This window comes from Schizosaccharomyces octosporus (assembly GCF_000150505.1).
Source record: "Schizosaccharomyces octosporus yFS286 unplaced genomic scaffold supercont6.2, whole genome shotgun sequence".
Taxonomy (NCBI): Eukaryota; Fungi; Ascomycota; class Schizosaccharomycetes; order Schizosaccharomycetales; family Schizosaccharomycetaceae; genus Schizosaccharomyces; species Schizosaccharomyces octosporus.
This window is the reverse complement of record NW_013185620.1, coordinates 1,297,498-1,312,370: the sequence shown is the minus strand read 5'-3', so window position 1 is coordinate 1,312,370 and position 14,873 is coordinate 1,297,498. Positions and strand designations below refer to the sequence as shown.

The window sequence follows — 14,873 nt, the reverse complement described above, 5'->3', positions numbered from 1 at the left end:
CTTTCAACTGTAAATATCCTTTTAGACATTTGCACATAAAGAAGTACATAAAGTGTTTAGAAAAAACTTGACAGGAAGGATTTCTATATATATAATAAAAAAATACCACGATACATAATTCATGAATGCTCAAACGCACACCTCTTCAGTTACTTTTCATACGAATATTTGAAATATTAAAATAACGATACATCGCTTGTTCTCGCTAATATATATTATTTTCGATGGCGGTACTACCATCGTCTACGAATTATCCTTCCACATATAAGGTATCTGACTTCACCACCATGTCTAATTCTATTGTGGTAAGTAAATGTTAGCTTTTATCGATTTACTGACAGAATATAGGGTGAAGTTTACCAGCATGTCATTCTTGATGTAATTGCGAATTCAAGAACAGATTTTGAGGAAAACGGTGTTGATGAAGCCACTCTTCAAGAATTGCAAAATGTAAGAAAAATTTTTTGGGAAGAAATTAGGTTAACATATAAGTTATGGCAAGGAAAGCTAGTCGCTACAAATGTCGCAACTTTTCCATGGGCTCAAGCCCCAGTTGGAGCGTTTCCTATCGGTCAACTTTTTGATCCCGTTACTGGTTTACGGACTGATTCTTTAGATGTTGCAGCTGCAGCTGCAGCTGGCGCGACGAATTCACCTATTTTGAATAATATAGCCGCCATACGAGCAGTCCAACAAATGGATTCATTGGCTCAGCAACATGGTGGTTCTCCTTTTTATCCTTCTCCTAGTTCTGCAGGTTTAAATCAAACAACTCAACCTGATGCTTCTACAGAAGGATCGTCGCTTTCTGATATTCCAAATAATATCAACACCCCTTTTACATCTTTTAACAAAAACACATCTCTACAGTTACCGTCCAATCCCAATTCTGATAACCCGCCTAATAATTTGTCCTCAAGTGTTATGCCTCCTTCTTCTGACAGGGCAGTTCCCCAAGATCCAAATTTATCTAATAATAACGCATTTGGCGGGCTTTTATTACCTAATCAGAATTCTGTAAAAAATGAGTCGCCTGAGTCATTACAGCAGCCGGGACCTTCAGAACAGTCTGAGAAACAAGACATACCACAGTCAGATGGTACTCTACTAGAGGATGATACAGAAGAGCATATAATTTCAGAAAATAGCAAGTATGAATTGGCTCACGATGCAGACAAAAGGATAAAGGAGATGCTTGCTAATAATCGGGTATTGCAGATAGATGGTACTTTTGATGATAATGAGGAGGAAAAAAAGACAAGTCCTGGCACTCCTTCCGATGAAGCCATCAATTCCGATCTTGATGACCCTGATTCTGATGAGGCTCCAGAAGCCGATGAGGGATCAGACGTAGGACAAGCAATAGTACTTTGTTTATACGATAAGGTAAATCACCACAAAAACAAATGGAAATGTGTTTTTAGAGACGGTATTGTCGGCGTGAATGGGAAGGATTACTTATTTTTTAAAGCTAATGGAGAATTTGAATGGATTTAAGATCCTTTGTTAGTGCTTATCTATGATATGTTTTCTTGTTCGCAATGCTCATTTGAATTTCTGAAATTGTATTGCGAACTGTATATGAATTTGTGTCTATGAATTGCCTCATATTGCATTTTAAAGGTTTAATAATAAATGAATTTTTTGTCAATTAGAAGTTTATAAAGGTTTAAATATTATCCGCAAGTCGAGAACAGGGAAGCATTGATACTCGTAAACATAATATTATTCATTCAAAGACCAAAAGTAAGGTTGTAATCTACATTGTCCAATAGTCCGCCGAAAGGAGATGTATTTGTATTTCTGTCATCGGGTTTTCCAAATAGAGAATCCGGTGTTCGAAGACAATCATTTTGTAGTCGATTATGGAATAAGGGCTGTAATTTTTCTAACCATAGAGATCGTTTGTCCATTAATGATTTAATAGTTGCATAAGAACTTGTTGCAGAAGCATTTATTTTTTCATTAACAATTCTTTTCTTCTTTACCTTCAAAGTTCTGTTTCGTTTCATATATGCATTTTCAATCTGTTTGTCCAAGTCATCTAACACGGCTGAAAATTCTTGAAAGGCCATTTCTTCAGGCAAAAGCTCTAAAATCTTTTGCTTTCTTTGTTGATTTTCTTCTTCAACCCTTTTTAGACGGCACTGTAGTGACCTTAGTGTTTCAGATATTTGGTCATCTTGCCTTTTTGTCCAATCAATATCATCATCGTATATAACACCAAAAGATCGAAGTCGATTCCGTAACCTTTCTTCATAAAACGAAAAGTCTGATTCGAAAAGAATAGACAATTCATTGTTCATACCGTTCATTTCTTCCTTTTCAGCTTCTATTTCCTCTATACCCTCCTTTTTGACATGAGATCCATTCGCATGATCACTTCCATTTACAAGTGTGTTCATTTTATTTTGATTGGATACATCATCAGGAAGCAGCGATGCAAGTAACCTTTCTGTTAATGGGCCGCAACTGATATCTTCACCTGCTGTATCAACTTCCTGAAGCATTTCGATGGAACCATGAGGCATAGTTTTAAGGCTTTGATAAATAGAAGCAGAGCAAAGATTACTAATATCATCTTCCTCGGGGATTTCAGGAAACCGTTCACCCAGAGGAGGGTTTTGATAACTCTTTGAATTATCTGAAGTTTCCTTCAAAAAATTAATATCGTCATCATTCAAATTGCGGAAATAAGGGTCTAAAAAAGAATAAAACGTAGATATTGAGATTTGGTTGTTTGGTTTACTATTAGAGAAATCCTCTGTAACCGGGGTACCAGCAACTAAACAGCGTACATCCTTTTTAGGAAAAGATGAAACACATAGCAAGTCCTTTTTTTCCTCGTAAGTCATATGGTCATCAACAATAAAAGATATAAGAGAACCTGTTGTAAGTTCACTTGCCGATTTATAACAAGCACCTGTCTGATTATCCTTGCTTTTCACAGGCAGGTCAATATTTTCTTGAGAGATTTCTAAAGGCTGCTCCACTGGATTTTTTTCTGCTTTAGGTTCATCAGCTGTCTCGTCCGCAGGTAAGCCTTTGTGTTTTTTTGACGCCGATGAGTCGTCTTGAGCCTCAAGTACCGAGGAAACCGTCCGCTTTTCCTCTTTTACTTCGCCTACATTCAAAGACTCGGACGGTTGATCCTCCGATATCGGGGAAGCTTTCGATGAGTGGTACGGCGATTTGGAACTTTTAAATTGCTCCCCAAATTTAGAAAAGAACTCTTCAGATTCATCATTAAATTTTGAGATCTTTTGAAGTTCAAATAATAACTTCCATAGCATAGATACATGGGGAACAGACTGAGAATTGGAAATTTCATTAAGAGCATACAGAAACTTTTCTGAATCGGTCAAGCTATCATTATTCAGAGAGCTTACAGGAGCATTATTATTAGTATCTGTTTTTTGGTTTAATGACATTAGAATGAACCCTCTTCTTATTCAACAAATTCAAGACATCAAACTGCTCCCTTTTTACAGACGATGTCTTTGGTGGAGCAAAACCTTTCTTCGGTAAATTGCGTAATATAAATTAATAAATATAATTACACTGCATTATAGCATGTATAAAACCACTGTTCGTAGCGCTTTATATGAAAAGTTCTCACTGTTATCGCAATAAAGAGGTTACTGTGATTTATTGTTATAGGGGTACTCAGTTCAAGTGTATGGAAAGAAAGCATTAGAGAAAATCAAGAGAACTCAAGAAATTGACATTAATAATTAAGAATCCTAAAAGATATCATTCAAATCTTCTTTGACTTCATTATATACATCATGCAAGATATGATCTAAAACGTTATGTTTTGTCCGAGATTGAATTTTACAAAATGGATAACTAACATCTATGTACATCTGTCTCCTTATTTGGAAAACAAGTTATACGTATTAATATTATATCAACGAGTATTTAATGTTCTCGGTTTTGCTGTACCTCCTTAGCACTAGCATACCAGATATCCTTACCAGTAATAACCGTTAAGTAAGGGGTGTACAGCCACAACGGGTTTACCACCACCAAAAATTTCGACTACCGCTTTCCTTGCTTCACGGTCTTTTGGTAGCTGACAAATTACTGATAATAAAAGTAATTTTTTGTAAATTATAGCTATATCTAAACAAAACAGGAAAATGGCAGAAGAGCACGGTAATCTTCAAAAGGTATGTTTATTAAGTCTTTATGAGCGCGAATGTCTCGAGTATGATATTGTGCAATAGTTAATTTAACCCACCAATAATTTATGACATTAACAAATATATTAGCTTTCAAACTCGGTTTCTAAACTTGAGGACGCTTTTAAATTAGCTTTAGGAGCATGCCAAGACATCAAAGAATTCCTTCCTATTCTTATAGCTGAGAAAGGGGCTGCTGGTAAACCTCAGGGAAAGACCGATAAAAATGAAAAGCTTGAAAAGCCTAAACAAACTACAAACAAGGAATCAGCTACTTCAACTACCAAAAACGCTGATGTAGAAGGATCTGTTGCACCTGCTTCTGCTGTGCCAGCAACTTCTTCTGTAGAGCCAGTAGCTAGTGCTTCCCCAACCCCTAGCAAGCGCAAAGCTAGAGATCCTGCTCAACCAAAGCGCCCTCCTACCGCTTACAACTTGTTCCAAAAGAATCAACGATCTGAAATTAAGGATTCTTTGGGTGAGAAAGGAAATGACGTGAAGGAAGTCAACAAAGCGATGCATGAAAAGTGGACATCTTTGAACGAAAATGAACGCAAGCCTTTTGAAGATGAGGCTGCAAAGCTTCGTGAAACTTACGATGCCGAGATGACCGCTTTCCAAGCTTCCAGAGAATCTGCTTCTTCACCCGCTCCTGTCCCTGTAGCAGCAGCCGAAGCCGAATCCCAAGGTAATCAAGTTGCCGTATCCATGCCTACTACCCCTGCCAACAAGGACTACGTTGAATTCTCCGAAACAAGACCTTTAGCTCAGGCATCCTTGTCATCTCCCGTCACTACTTCTAAAAAGCAAAATAAGAAGAAGCGCTCAAGTACCAACGCTCCCGTTGAACCCCAACTTCAACAAGAAGAGGGATCTGCAGCTGCTGACAAAACTGAAGCTAACCCTTCTCCGTCAGTTGCGAAGCGTGACAAGAAGAAACGCCGTAAAAGTTCTGTTAACACTAACAATGCTCCAACCGCTACAGCAGCTTCTAATTAATCAGTTGGAAAATTCCTCAGTTGTGAATTTTTGTATAACACTCAGGTACTTTAATTTCTTTTATCTTTTAACTAGAACTTCATTGCTAATGTTACGTTTCAAACGTATTCGAAACCTTTTCTGGGGTTTCTACCTTTGTACATATCAAATTATCTGCGAACAAAACTGGCTGTCCTTAATAAGATGTACTGTAACTGTAGGTTTTCATCTCTCTCAGCGGAACCAGTCTTCTGCCTTATTTGAAGTTTGTTATTGACATTTGGATTTTATTAATTTAAAAAGAAATATATAGCTGTACTTATTGCGCGAAGGGTCAGTGTTTCAACTTACTAAAGTATTATTGTAACTTAAAAGCAGAAACATATAACAAATTTCCCTAAGAAATGCTTCTGGTAGATGAAGCTATCGAAGATGCAATAGGTGGCGATAATAAGAATAACGATTAATACTGAGACTCGTTATGTTTAGTCTGTACAGACTAGTATTACCAATATTAAATTTTCCAGAGGACGTACAACCACCTAATCTTTGCAACTCAGGTAGAATGAGCGGGATTCAGGTAAGAAAGCAATTTTAATTGTTTATTAACATCCAGTTTTCACCTTCATCTGTCCCCCTTCGGTATGGAATTAATTTTAAAGCGTTAGGGTGATAAATTAACAGTTATAGCCGGGTCGAAGAGGTCCAATTTGGAATCTTGTCTCCGGAGGAGATTCGGTCCATGAGTGTCGCGAAGATTGAAGTAAGTATCTCATATTTGAGTTTCCATGTTAACAATACTAGTTTCCCGAAACGATGGACGAAACTGGTCAACGTCCTCGAGTTGGTGGACTTTTGGATCCTCGTTTGGGCACCATAGGTATGAGGATTGATATGCCTTATGTGTATGTTCGCTAACATAAAAAAGATCGACAATTTAAATGTCAAACATGCGGTGAATTGATAGCTGAATGTCCTGGACATTTTGGTAAGGAAAATTACCCGTTAGTGGGATTACGAAAACTAACATTATTTAGGTCATATCGAACTTGCTAAACCTGTATTTCATATCGGATTTTTGAGTAAAATAAAAAAGATTTTAGAGTGTGTTTGCTGGAACTGCGGCAAACTAAAAATTGACCCTGTAAGTTATCGAAACTATGCCAAAATCAACACGATTATTAACATGATTTCAGTCAAATCCAAAATATCAAGAAACACAACGATATCGTGATCCGAAAAACCGACTTAATGCTGTATGGAACGTTTGTAAAACCAAAATGGTTTGTGACACGGGCTTGTCTGGTGGCTCGGATAATTTTGATCCTAGTAATCCCACAGCAAATTTGGGTCATGGTGGTTGCGGAAGTGCCCAACCAACGATTCGTAAAGATGGATTGAAATTGTGGGGTTCGTGGAAAAAAGGAAAAGACGAATCCGATCTTCCCGAAAAACGTCTTCTTACTCCTCTTGAAGTTCACACCATATTTACACATATTTCTTCAGATGACTTAGAACGGTTGGGCCTTAATGAACAGTATGCACGCCCAGACTGGATGATTATTACCGTTTTACCAGTCCCCCCACCCAGTGTTCGCCCTAGTATTTCAGTAGACGGGACTAGTCGTGGTGAAGATGATTTAACGCATAAACTATCTGATATAATAAAAGCCAATGCCAACGTTCGAAGATGCGAACAAGAAGGAGCGCCGGCCCATATCGTGTCTGAGTATGAACAATTATTACAGTTCCACGTCGCTACATATATGGATAACGAAATTGCAGGCCAGCCCCAAGCCCTTCAGAAGTCTGGCAGACCTCTGAAAAGTATTCGTGCTAGACTTAAAGGTAAAGAAGGACGTTTGCGTGGCAATTTGATGGGTAAACGTGTCGATTTTTCAGCTCGTACTGTTATTACTGGTGATCCTAATTTGTCATTGGATGAATTAGGTGTTCCTCGAAGTATTGCAAAGACCTTAACTTACCCCGAAACGGTTACTCCTTATAATATTTATTACCTTCAAGAACTTGTTCGAAACGGTCCAGATGAACATCCTGGAGCTAAGTATATTATTCGAGATACCGGTGAAAGAATTGACCTAAGATATCACAAAAGAGCTGGCGATATTCCTTTGAGATATGGCTGGCGGGTTGAAAGACATATCCGAGATGGTGATATCGTTATTTTCAATAGACAGCCATCATTACATAAAATGAGTATGATGGGTCATAGGATACGAGTTATGCCTTATTCAACCTTTAGACTAAACTTGTCAGTAACATCACCGTATAACGCTGATTTTGATGGTGATGAGATGAACATGCACGTACCACAATCCGAAGAAACAAGAGCCGAAATCCAAGAGATTGCCATGGTCCCTAAACAGATTGTTTCACCACAGTCAAATAAACCAGTAATGGGTATTGTTCAGGACACATTGGCCGGTGTCCGAAAGTTCTCATTACGTGACAATTTCTTAAGTCGTGAAGCGGTTATGAATATTATGCTTTGGGTGCCAGGATGGGATGGAGTTGTTCCTCCGCCGGTAATAGTTAAGCCTAGACCTTTATGGACTGGTAAACAAATTTTGAGCTTGGTGATTCCTAAAGGTATTAATCTCATGAGGGAAGATGACAAACAAGGAATGCTTAACCCATCAGATTTGGGCATGCTAATTGAAAATGGTGAAATTATCTATGGCGTTGTTGACAAAAAAACTGTTGGAGCTTCTCAAGGTGGTTTGGTACATACAATTTGGAAAGAGAAGGGACCTGACACCTGCAAGGGTTTCTTCAATGGTATTCAACGAGTTGTAAATTACTGGTTACTGCATAACGGATTTAGTATTGGTATTGGTGATACCATAGCTGATGCTGATACCATGCGTGAAGTGACTAGAACCGTTAAAGAAGCTCGTTCGCAAGTCGCAGAGTCGATTCAAGATGCTCAACATAACAGATTAAAGCCTGAGCCTGGTATGACACTACGTGAGTCTTTTGAAGCCCAGGTTTCACGCATTCTTAACCAAGCCAGAGACAATGCCGGTAGATCTGCAGAGCACAGCTTGAAAAATTCTAATAATGTGAAGCAAATGGTGGCAGCAGGTTCAAAGGGATCTTTCATCAATATTTCACAAATGTCTGCCTGTGTAGGCCAGCAAATTGTAGAAGGAAAGCGAATTCCATTTGGTTTTAAACATAGAACCCTTCCTCACTTTCCTAAAGATGATGATTCACCCGAGTCTCGTGGATTTATTGAAAATTCATACTTGCGTGGCTTAACACCTCAAGAGTTTTTCTTTCATGCAATGGCTGGAAGAGAAGGTCTGATTGATACTGCCGTAAAAACTGCCGAAACTGGTTATATTCAGCGTCGTCTTGTAAAAGCAATGGAGGATGTAATGGTACGATACGACGGCACCGTACGCAATGCAATGGGAGACATTATTCAGTTTGCGTATGGTGAAGATGGATTGGATGCAACCCTGGTTGAATATCAAGTTTTTGATTCTTTGCGCTTATCTAATGAGCAATTTGAAAGGAAGTACAAGATTGACTTGATGGAAGACAGGAGTATATCTCAATTTATGGAAAATTCTATTGATAATGATCCAGATGTGCAAGATTTGCTTGATGCTGAGTTTGCTCAACTCTCAAATGATAGAGATCTTCTTTGTAATTTTATTTTCCCTAAAGGTGATGCTAGATGGCCAATGCCTGTTAATGTGCAACGAATTATTCAAAATGCTTGCCAGATTTTCCATTTAGAATCTCGCAAACCATCCGATCTTTTGCCCGGAGATATTATTCAAGGTTTAAATGAACTCATAAATAAGTTGAAAATATTCCGCGGTGATGACCGAATCACTCAAGATGTACAAAATAACGCTACATTACTTTTTCAAATACATCTGCGTTCAAAGTTTGCTGTTAAGCGGGTTATCACTGAATATCATTTGAATAAAGTTGCATTTGAATGGATTATGGGTGAAGTCGAAAGTCGATTTCAGCAAGCGGTGGTAAGTCCAGGAGAAATGGTTGGTACCTTAGCTGCGCAATCTATTGGTGAACCTGCAACTCAGATGACTTTAAATACCTTCCATTATGCTGGTGTTTCATCAAAGAATGTCACTTTGGGTGTTCCTCGTCTCAAAGAAATTCTTAACGTTGCAAAGAATATTAAAACACCATCTTTGACTATATATTTATTACCCCATATATCGTCTAATATGGATCTGGCTAAGAATATTCAAACTCAAATAGAGCATACTACTTTAAGCACGGTCACATCTGCTACTGAAATTCATTACGATCCTGATCCACAAAATACGGTGATTGAAGAAGATAAAGATTTTGTTGAAGCCTTTTTTGCTATTCCTGATGAAGAGGTTGAAGAAAATTTGTGGAAACAATCACCGTGGTTACTGAGATTAGAACTTGATCGTGCTAAGATGCTTGACAAAAAGCTAAGTATGAGTGACGTGGCAGGAAAGATTGCGGAGAGTTTTGAGCGCGATTTATTCACTATATGGTCAGAAGACAATGCCGACAAGTTGGTAATCCGTTGTCGTATTATTCGTGATGACGATAGAAAAACTGAGGAGGATGACAATTTAATTGAAGAAGATGTCTTTTTGAAGACAATTGAAGGACACATGTTGGAAAGTATCAGTTTGAGAGGTGTTCCCAATATTACCCGTGTATACATGATGGAACACAAGGTTATTCGACAAAAGGATGCTGGTATATTTGAAAGAGGTGATGAATGGGTTTTGGAAACTGATGGAATCAATTTGACCGAAGCGATGGCTGTTGAAGGTGTTGATTCTTCTAGAATTTACTCTAACTCATTCGTTGAAATCCTGCAAATTCTTGGAATTGAGGCAACTAGATCTGCCTTACTTAAGGAACTCAGAAACGTTATTGAATTTGATGGATCTTATGTAAACTATCGACACTTAGCTCTCCTTTGTGATGTGATGACTTCTCGTGGTCATTTAATGGCAATTACTCGTCATGGTATCAACCGCGCTGAAACTGGTGCTTTAATGAGATGCTCTTTTGAGGAGACTGTAGAAATCTTAATGGATGCGGCTGCGAGTGGAGAGAAAGATGACTGTAAAGGAATTTCAGAGAATATTATGCTCGGCCAAATGGCACCAATGGGTACTGGTGCATTTGATGTTTATCTTGACCAGGGCATGTTGATGAATTACAGTTTGAATGCACCTGCGGCTTCAATAGCAGTTGGTGAATACGGTAAATCACAAATTCCGGAGGGTTCTGCTACACCTTATGAGCGGTCACCAATGGTTGATTCTGGTTATCTTAGCTCGTCTGATGCAGCAGCATTCTCACCATTGATTCAAAGCGGACCTGAAGGTCGAGATGGTTTAGGTGAATATGGAAATATGCTCGGTGCTAGTCCTTTCCATTCTGTCAAATCACCTGGTTACACTAGCCCGTTCTCCAGTGCTATGAGTCCTGGATATGGCTTAACATCTCCAAGTTACAGTCCATCATCACCAGGATACTCTACATCTCCTACCTATATGCCTTCTAGTCCATCCTATTCGCCTACAAGTCCCTCATACTCTCCCACTAGTCCTTCTTATTCTCCAACCAGTCCTTCATACTCTCCTACAAGTCCCTCTTACTCTCCTACTAGTCCTTCATACTCTCCTACTAGTCCCTCATACTCTCCTACTAGCCCCTCATACTCTCCTACTAGTCCTTCATACTCTCCTACTAGTCCCTCATACTCTCCTACTAGCCCCTCATACTCTCCTACTAGCCCCTCCTATTCTCCTACTAGCCCTTCTTATTCTCCTACTAGTCCTTCATACTCCCCTACAAGCCCATCCTACTCTCCTACTAGTCCATCTTACTCTCCAACCAGTCCATCTTATTCTCCAACCAGTCCTTCTTATTCTCCAACTAGTCCTTCTTATTCTCCAACCAGTCCTTCTTATTCTCCAACCAGTCCTTCTTACTCTCCTACTAGTCCTTCTTACTCTCCTACCAGTCCTTCCTATTCCCCTACTAGTCCGTCTTACTCTCCTACTAGTCCTTCCTATTCCCCTACTAGTCCTTCTTACTCTCCTTCTGGACAGTCGTAAGTTAGGTTCTACGTTCCGTTGTGACTCATGGTTGAGAAAATTGTCAATTGTTTAGACTGAAGTTATGTAATATGATTCTGGAAGTCTCAATTAAACACTTTCAAAAAAAGAAAAAAAAAAGAAGTTTGAATAAAAAGAAAGAAAAAGGAAGAGAATCTACGAATAGCTACCGCAATGAGAAGGTCCCTTATTGTTTACTACTAGCAGTAAAATATGATATGAAGTAAATTTATGCTTGCTGTTTAATCAATTTTGATAGTTATTTTACATAATATCATTTGATATTTTGTATTTTGTGTAAAAAATAAAGTAAATCAAATTAGAATGAGCGTAAAGTAACGATTTTAAAGAAAATATTTGAACTTACTTCCTTTCACTTTATATTCCCTAAACGATTAATATCGAAAGTAGATATTGTGCCAGTAGATGTATGTGAGTAAGCTCTATATACCTTGAGTCCAATTATGTAGTTTGCTTCAGGTGATGCTTGGTTTAGTTACACAAACTGTATGACCTCTCAGAAATGCTAGCAAGTCGTGATTCAATAGAACTACTTCCAAAGAACTTGCCCATTCTTCAAACATTTATCGGTTTATAAGTTGAGGATATGAAATATCTGTTCTGAAAGTAAAGTTTCTTAATACAGTTAGGGTCTGGTATAAGTTAATATACTACTCTGAAGTTGTCATCCATTGCCTCAATGATTCCTACAACCATTGATTTTTGCTAAAGATAAAGAGAGTGAATTTTAGTCTACGTCTTCAACCTATACTTCATCTCAATTGTGCCTGAGAACATTGAGTTTTTTGTTACCAACCACATGTTATATATATGAATGATGTTCTCATTTTTACCTAAAAAATAAAACATGTCAGTAGCAACATTATCGAAGATTAGAAAGTTCAATGCTTACTAGCTTTAATTATTTTCAATGTTAAAAGGCAAGTTTGAGAAAGTGAACTATTTGTTAAATACTCAAATTATGTCTAGTATACGACGCAATGAGCAAACGGCTTTGTAAGTATTTCAAATGGGTTTTCAAAATTGTATGTATGGACTCTATTAAGCATGGTATTTTGGCATGGAAAATACCAAGAAAACTCATGTAAATTGGTTGGAAAGCAAATTTATCAAACGCATAACGATTTCTTTGATAATACTCATACATTACTTTGAGTACCAATGGTTCCATGTCTTACATTACAGATATGATGAAATTAAAATTTCAATTCGTCTATGTTGATAAATGATTAAGGGCAAAGTTGAAGACTCGCTGTATATGGCTAGCCACAACAGACAAGCTATCAGTGTTTATACAAATGAAACTTTGACTGTCGAATTTGAAACCGTCATTCATTAATGAATGTAGCGTCAATACATATATATCTATAAAATAAGTTACTTCATTAATCAATGATACTTTGATGCAAAAAGTTGGACAAGCCAGAACTCGAATCTGGGACCTCTTCCATGCTAAGGAAGCGTGATAACCATCTACACCACATGCCCTTGGTTGATATCTTATTCTTTTCTATGTTATGTAAATAGCTCTCTATATCTGACTATTCGAAAATGTGAATCTGTAATTTGGTACTCTTTCAACAAATTTGCGCATTTCAGAGTTGATATATATATATATATATATTCATGACAATTCGACATTCTACATTTGTATGTTACAAGGATTTAAATAAAAAGGACCAAAAAGGTAGTTTTTATTTTGTTTTGTCGTCTTTAGTTTTTCTTTATTTTTTTTCGTATTGTGAAAGCGAGTGAAGTGGTATGCGTATACATTGATTATTTTGTTTGCTGCTTTAGGCCGTTTTATTATACAAATTCAGGCTATTGTGTTGGAAAACTGCACACACTTAGAAACAGCTGGTTGAGGATGAACATGAACATGAGCATGAAACGAGAAAATAATTGTCATCTCATAGCTTGAAGTATCAAAATTAATATGTGTTGTTAAACATCAACGAAGGCCGTGTGGTTTAGATGGTTATAATTTCTGCTTAACATTTGATGTTCGCAGACGGTCCCAAGTTCGAGTCTTGGCACGGTCATAGCCTTCAACTTTTTCAATTTTTTCATTTCTTTTTCTTTCGGTGAATTCTATTAGTTGGATCATTGCAGATCTTTTATATAAAAATAATACACACTTGATTTTCGCTGTTTGCTGCCTTGTTTGCGGTTGCTGAACGGCATGGTCTGCATCTGTCACCCATCACACCATGATTTACTTTGCAACTGACGAAGGAAATATCGCTATGGATGCAGACACTAACTGTAGAATTAAAGAAACAATACAAACAAGAAAACACAAGGAAGAAGAAAAAAGGAAAAAGGAAAAATGAAAAACAGAAAATTACTCTCCCTCCGGGATTCGAACCCGGGCTGCCAGCGTGACAGGCTGGTGTACTACCCCTATACTAAGGAAGATTTGTTGATATCAACTGCAATCTAAACTACATAACATTAAATAACTATTTCAAAAAGTAGAGGTACTTATGGTACTACATGGTATTGTGCTTCTGTTTTAAGTATCTTAAATAACTAATAATCAGTCTTCAAAACCAACGAAAAACTTTCAAACTTCTAATAAATTTGTTTATAAAAATCGACGTCTAAACTCCATTTAAAAAAAAAAAAAAAGATAGGAAATGCTTTTCAGTAACAGAATATACCGTCCTTAATAATGTCCCCAGTTCAGTCAAGTCCAGTGCAGCGCAAGTACACTCTCTATTTTTAGTCGCCTGGAATCAGCGAATTGAACTGAAACCAGCAATTTAAATCACAACTGGATTATTCATGATCTACTTGATTCAATCAAGATTTGCTTAAAATGGTTTGTTATAAAAGCATACCGAATCTTCATGTTTTACCACGCAATGTGAACCGCCGTGGTGCATTATTACTGTAAAATTTTTTGTACTATGATGTTTGGTTGTATATTTTGATACCATATCTTTGTTGCACAATATATTATATTCTTAAATTTGTTTAATACGTTAGATACCGCTGAGTATACCTTTTGAGGCACAAAACATGATTTTGCTAAATCTTGTAAGAACATTGTTTTTCGTTTTTTTTTTTTTTGTTTTGTGCTCCATTTTTAGTTCTTATATAGACTAAAGTTTTTTCACATGTCCGTTAGTTGTGTTTTTGATATGATAGACGCCCAGAACTATCAAGTATGCAAATTTGGAAACATCAAGTTGACATGAAGAATACTAGATCTGAATGGCTGAAAATTAGCATTAACGGTGCAAGCCATCTATGGTAACAACTAATAGCTGTTTGTGACTTTCTTTAAGTTTTTTATTATTTATTTCAGTGTTTATTCTGATGTCTTCCAGTTCTTGTCTATGATTTTTTATCTTATTTAGCCGATGTATGTGATCATGTGCGATATGTAGTAAGTATATGGTTCAAAGATTGCGGAAATAATAAAATATCAAATTAAAACAGCATACACATCTACATAATCTAAGTTATCATGACTTCCGCCTATGATTTATAATATATAACTTAGGCAACCGAAACTTACTATTACAAAAAGAAAAAAAGGAAAAAGTTTTGCATTAATCAGCTT

At 37.2% G+C, this 14,873-nt stretch overlaps 4 protein-coding genes and 3 non-coding genes across 7 annotated transcripts; 4 read left to right on the top strand and 3 right to left on the bottom strand.

Annotated features, from left to right (window-relative positions):
• Window positions 1-216: 216 nt before the first annotated feature.
• On the top strand, window positions 217-1,762 carry SOCG_00004 (transcription factor TFIIA complex large subunit). Its single transcript, XM_013162424.1, has 3 exons — window positions 217-305; window positions 349-450; window positions 493-1,762. The coding sequence occupies exons 1-3, from the start codon at window positions 225-227 to the stop codon at window positions 1,495-1,497; spliced, it is 1,188 nt and encodes a 395-aa protein (XP_013017878.1). The 5' UTR covers window positions 217-224; the 3' UTR covers window positions 1,498-1,762.
• SOCG_00003 (SAGA complex subunit Ngg1) lies at window positions 1,644-3,497 on the bottom strand. The gene has a single exon (XM_013162423.1). The coding sequence runs from the start codon at window positions 3,429-3,431 to the stop codon at window positions 1,734-1,736; it is 1,698 nt and encodes a 565-aa protein (XP_013017877.1). The 5' UTR covers window positions 3,432-3,497; the 3' UTR covers window positions 1,644-1,733.
• Window positions 3,498-4,142: 645 nt separating this feature from the next.
• SOCG_00002 (HMG box protein) lies at window positions 4,143-5,183 on the top strand (the record flags this gene model as incomplete). Its single annotated transcript, XM_013162422.1, has 2 exons — window positions 4,143-4,172; window positions 4,275-5,183. 2 exons carry the CDS (start codon window positions 4,143-4,145, stop codon window positions 5,181-5,183), a joined length of 939 nt encoding a protein of 312 aa, XP_013017876.1.
• Window positions 5,184-5,727: 544 nt separating this feature from the next.
• Window positions 5,728-11,281, top strand: SOCG_00001 (RNA polymerase II large subunit Rpb1; the record flags this gene model as incomplete). The annotated part of the gene is made up of 7 exons (XM_013162421.1): window positions 5,728-5,742; window positions 5,779-5,804; window positions 5,853-5,925; window positions 5,967-6,042; window positions 6,091-6,150; window positions 6,200-6,306; window positions 6,359-11,281. The coding sequence occupies 7 exons, from the start codon at window positions 5,728-5,730 to the stop codon at window positions 11,279-11,281; spliced, it is 5,280 nt and encodes a 1,759-aa protein (XP_013017875.1).
• Window positions 11,282-12,716: 1,435 nt separating this feature from the next.
• On the bottom strand, window positions 12,717-12,790 carry SOCG_16283. The gene has a single exon. It is a non-coding gene; the product is annotated as a tRNA-Ala (tRNA).
• Window positions 12,791-13,261: 471 nt separating this feature from the next.
• Window positions 13,262-13,344, top strand: SOCG_16282. Its single transcript has one exon. It is a non-coding gene; the product is annotated as a tRNA-Val (tRNA).
• Window positions 13,345-13,649: 305 nt separating this feature from the next.
• Window positions 13,650-13,720, bottom strand: SOCG_16281. The gene has a single exon. It is a non-coding gene; the product is annotated as a tRNA-Asp (tRNA).
• Window positions 13,721-14,873: the final 1,153 nt, after the last annotated feature.

Excerpts from the sequence above, each read along its gene's own strand:
- SOCG_00004 (XM_013162424.1), top strand. The coding sequence starts at position 225 with ATGGCGGTACTACCATCGTCTACGAATTATCCTTCCACATATAAGGTA. Across the intron at positions 306-348 it reads CCATGTCTAATTCTATTGTG|GGTGAAGTTTACCAGCATGT; the intron begins GTAAGTAAATGT and ends GACAGAATATAG. Across the intron at positions 451-492 it reads CTCTTCAAGAATTGCAAAAT|TTATGGCAAGGAAAGCTAGT; the intron begins GTAAGAAAAATT and ends TTAACATATAAG.
- SOCG_00003 (XM_013162423.1), bottom strand. The coding sequence starts at position 3,431 with ATGTCATTAAACCAAAAAACAGATACTAATAATAATGCTCCTGTAAGC.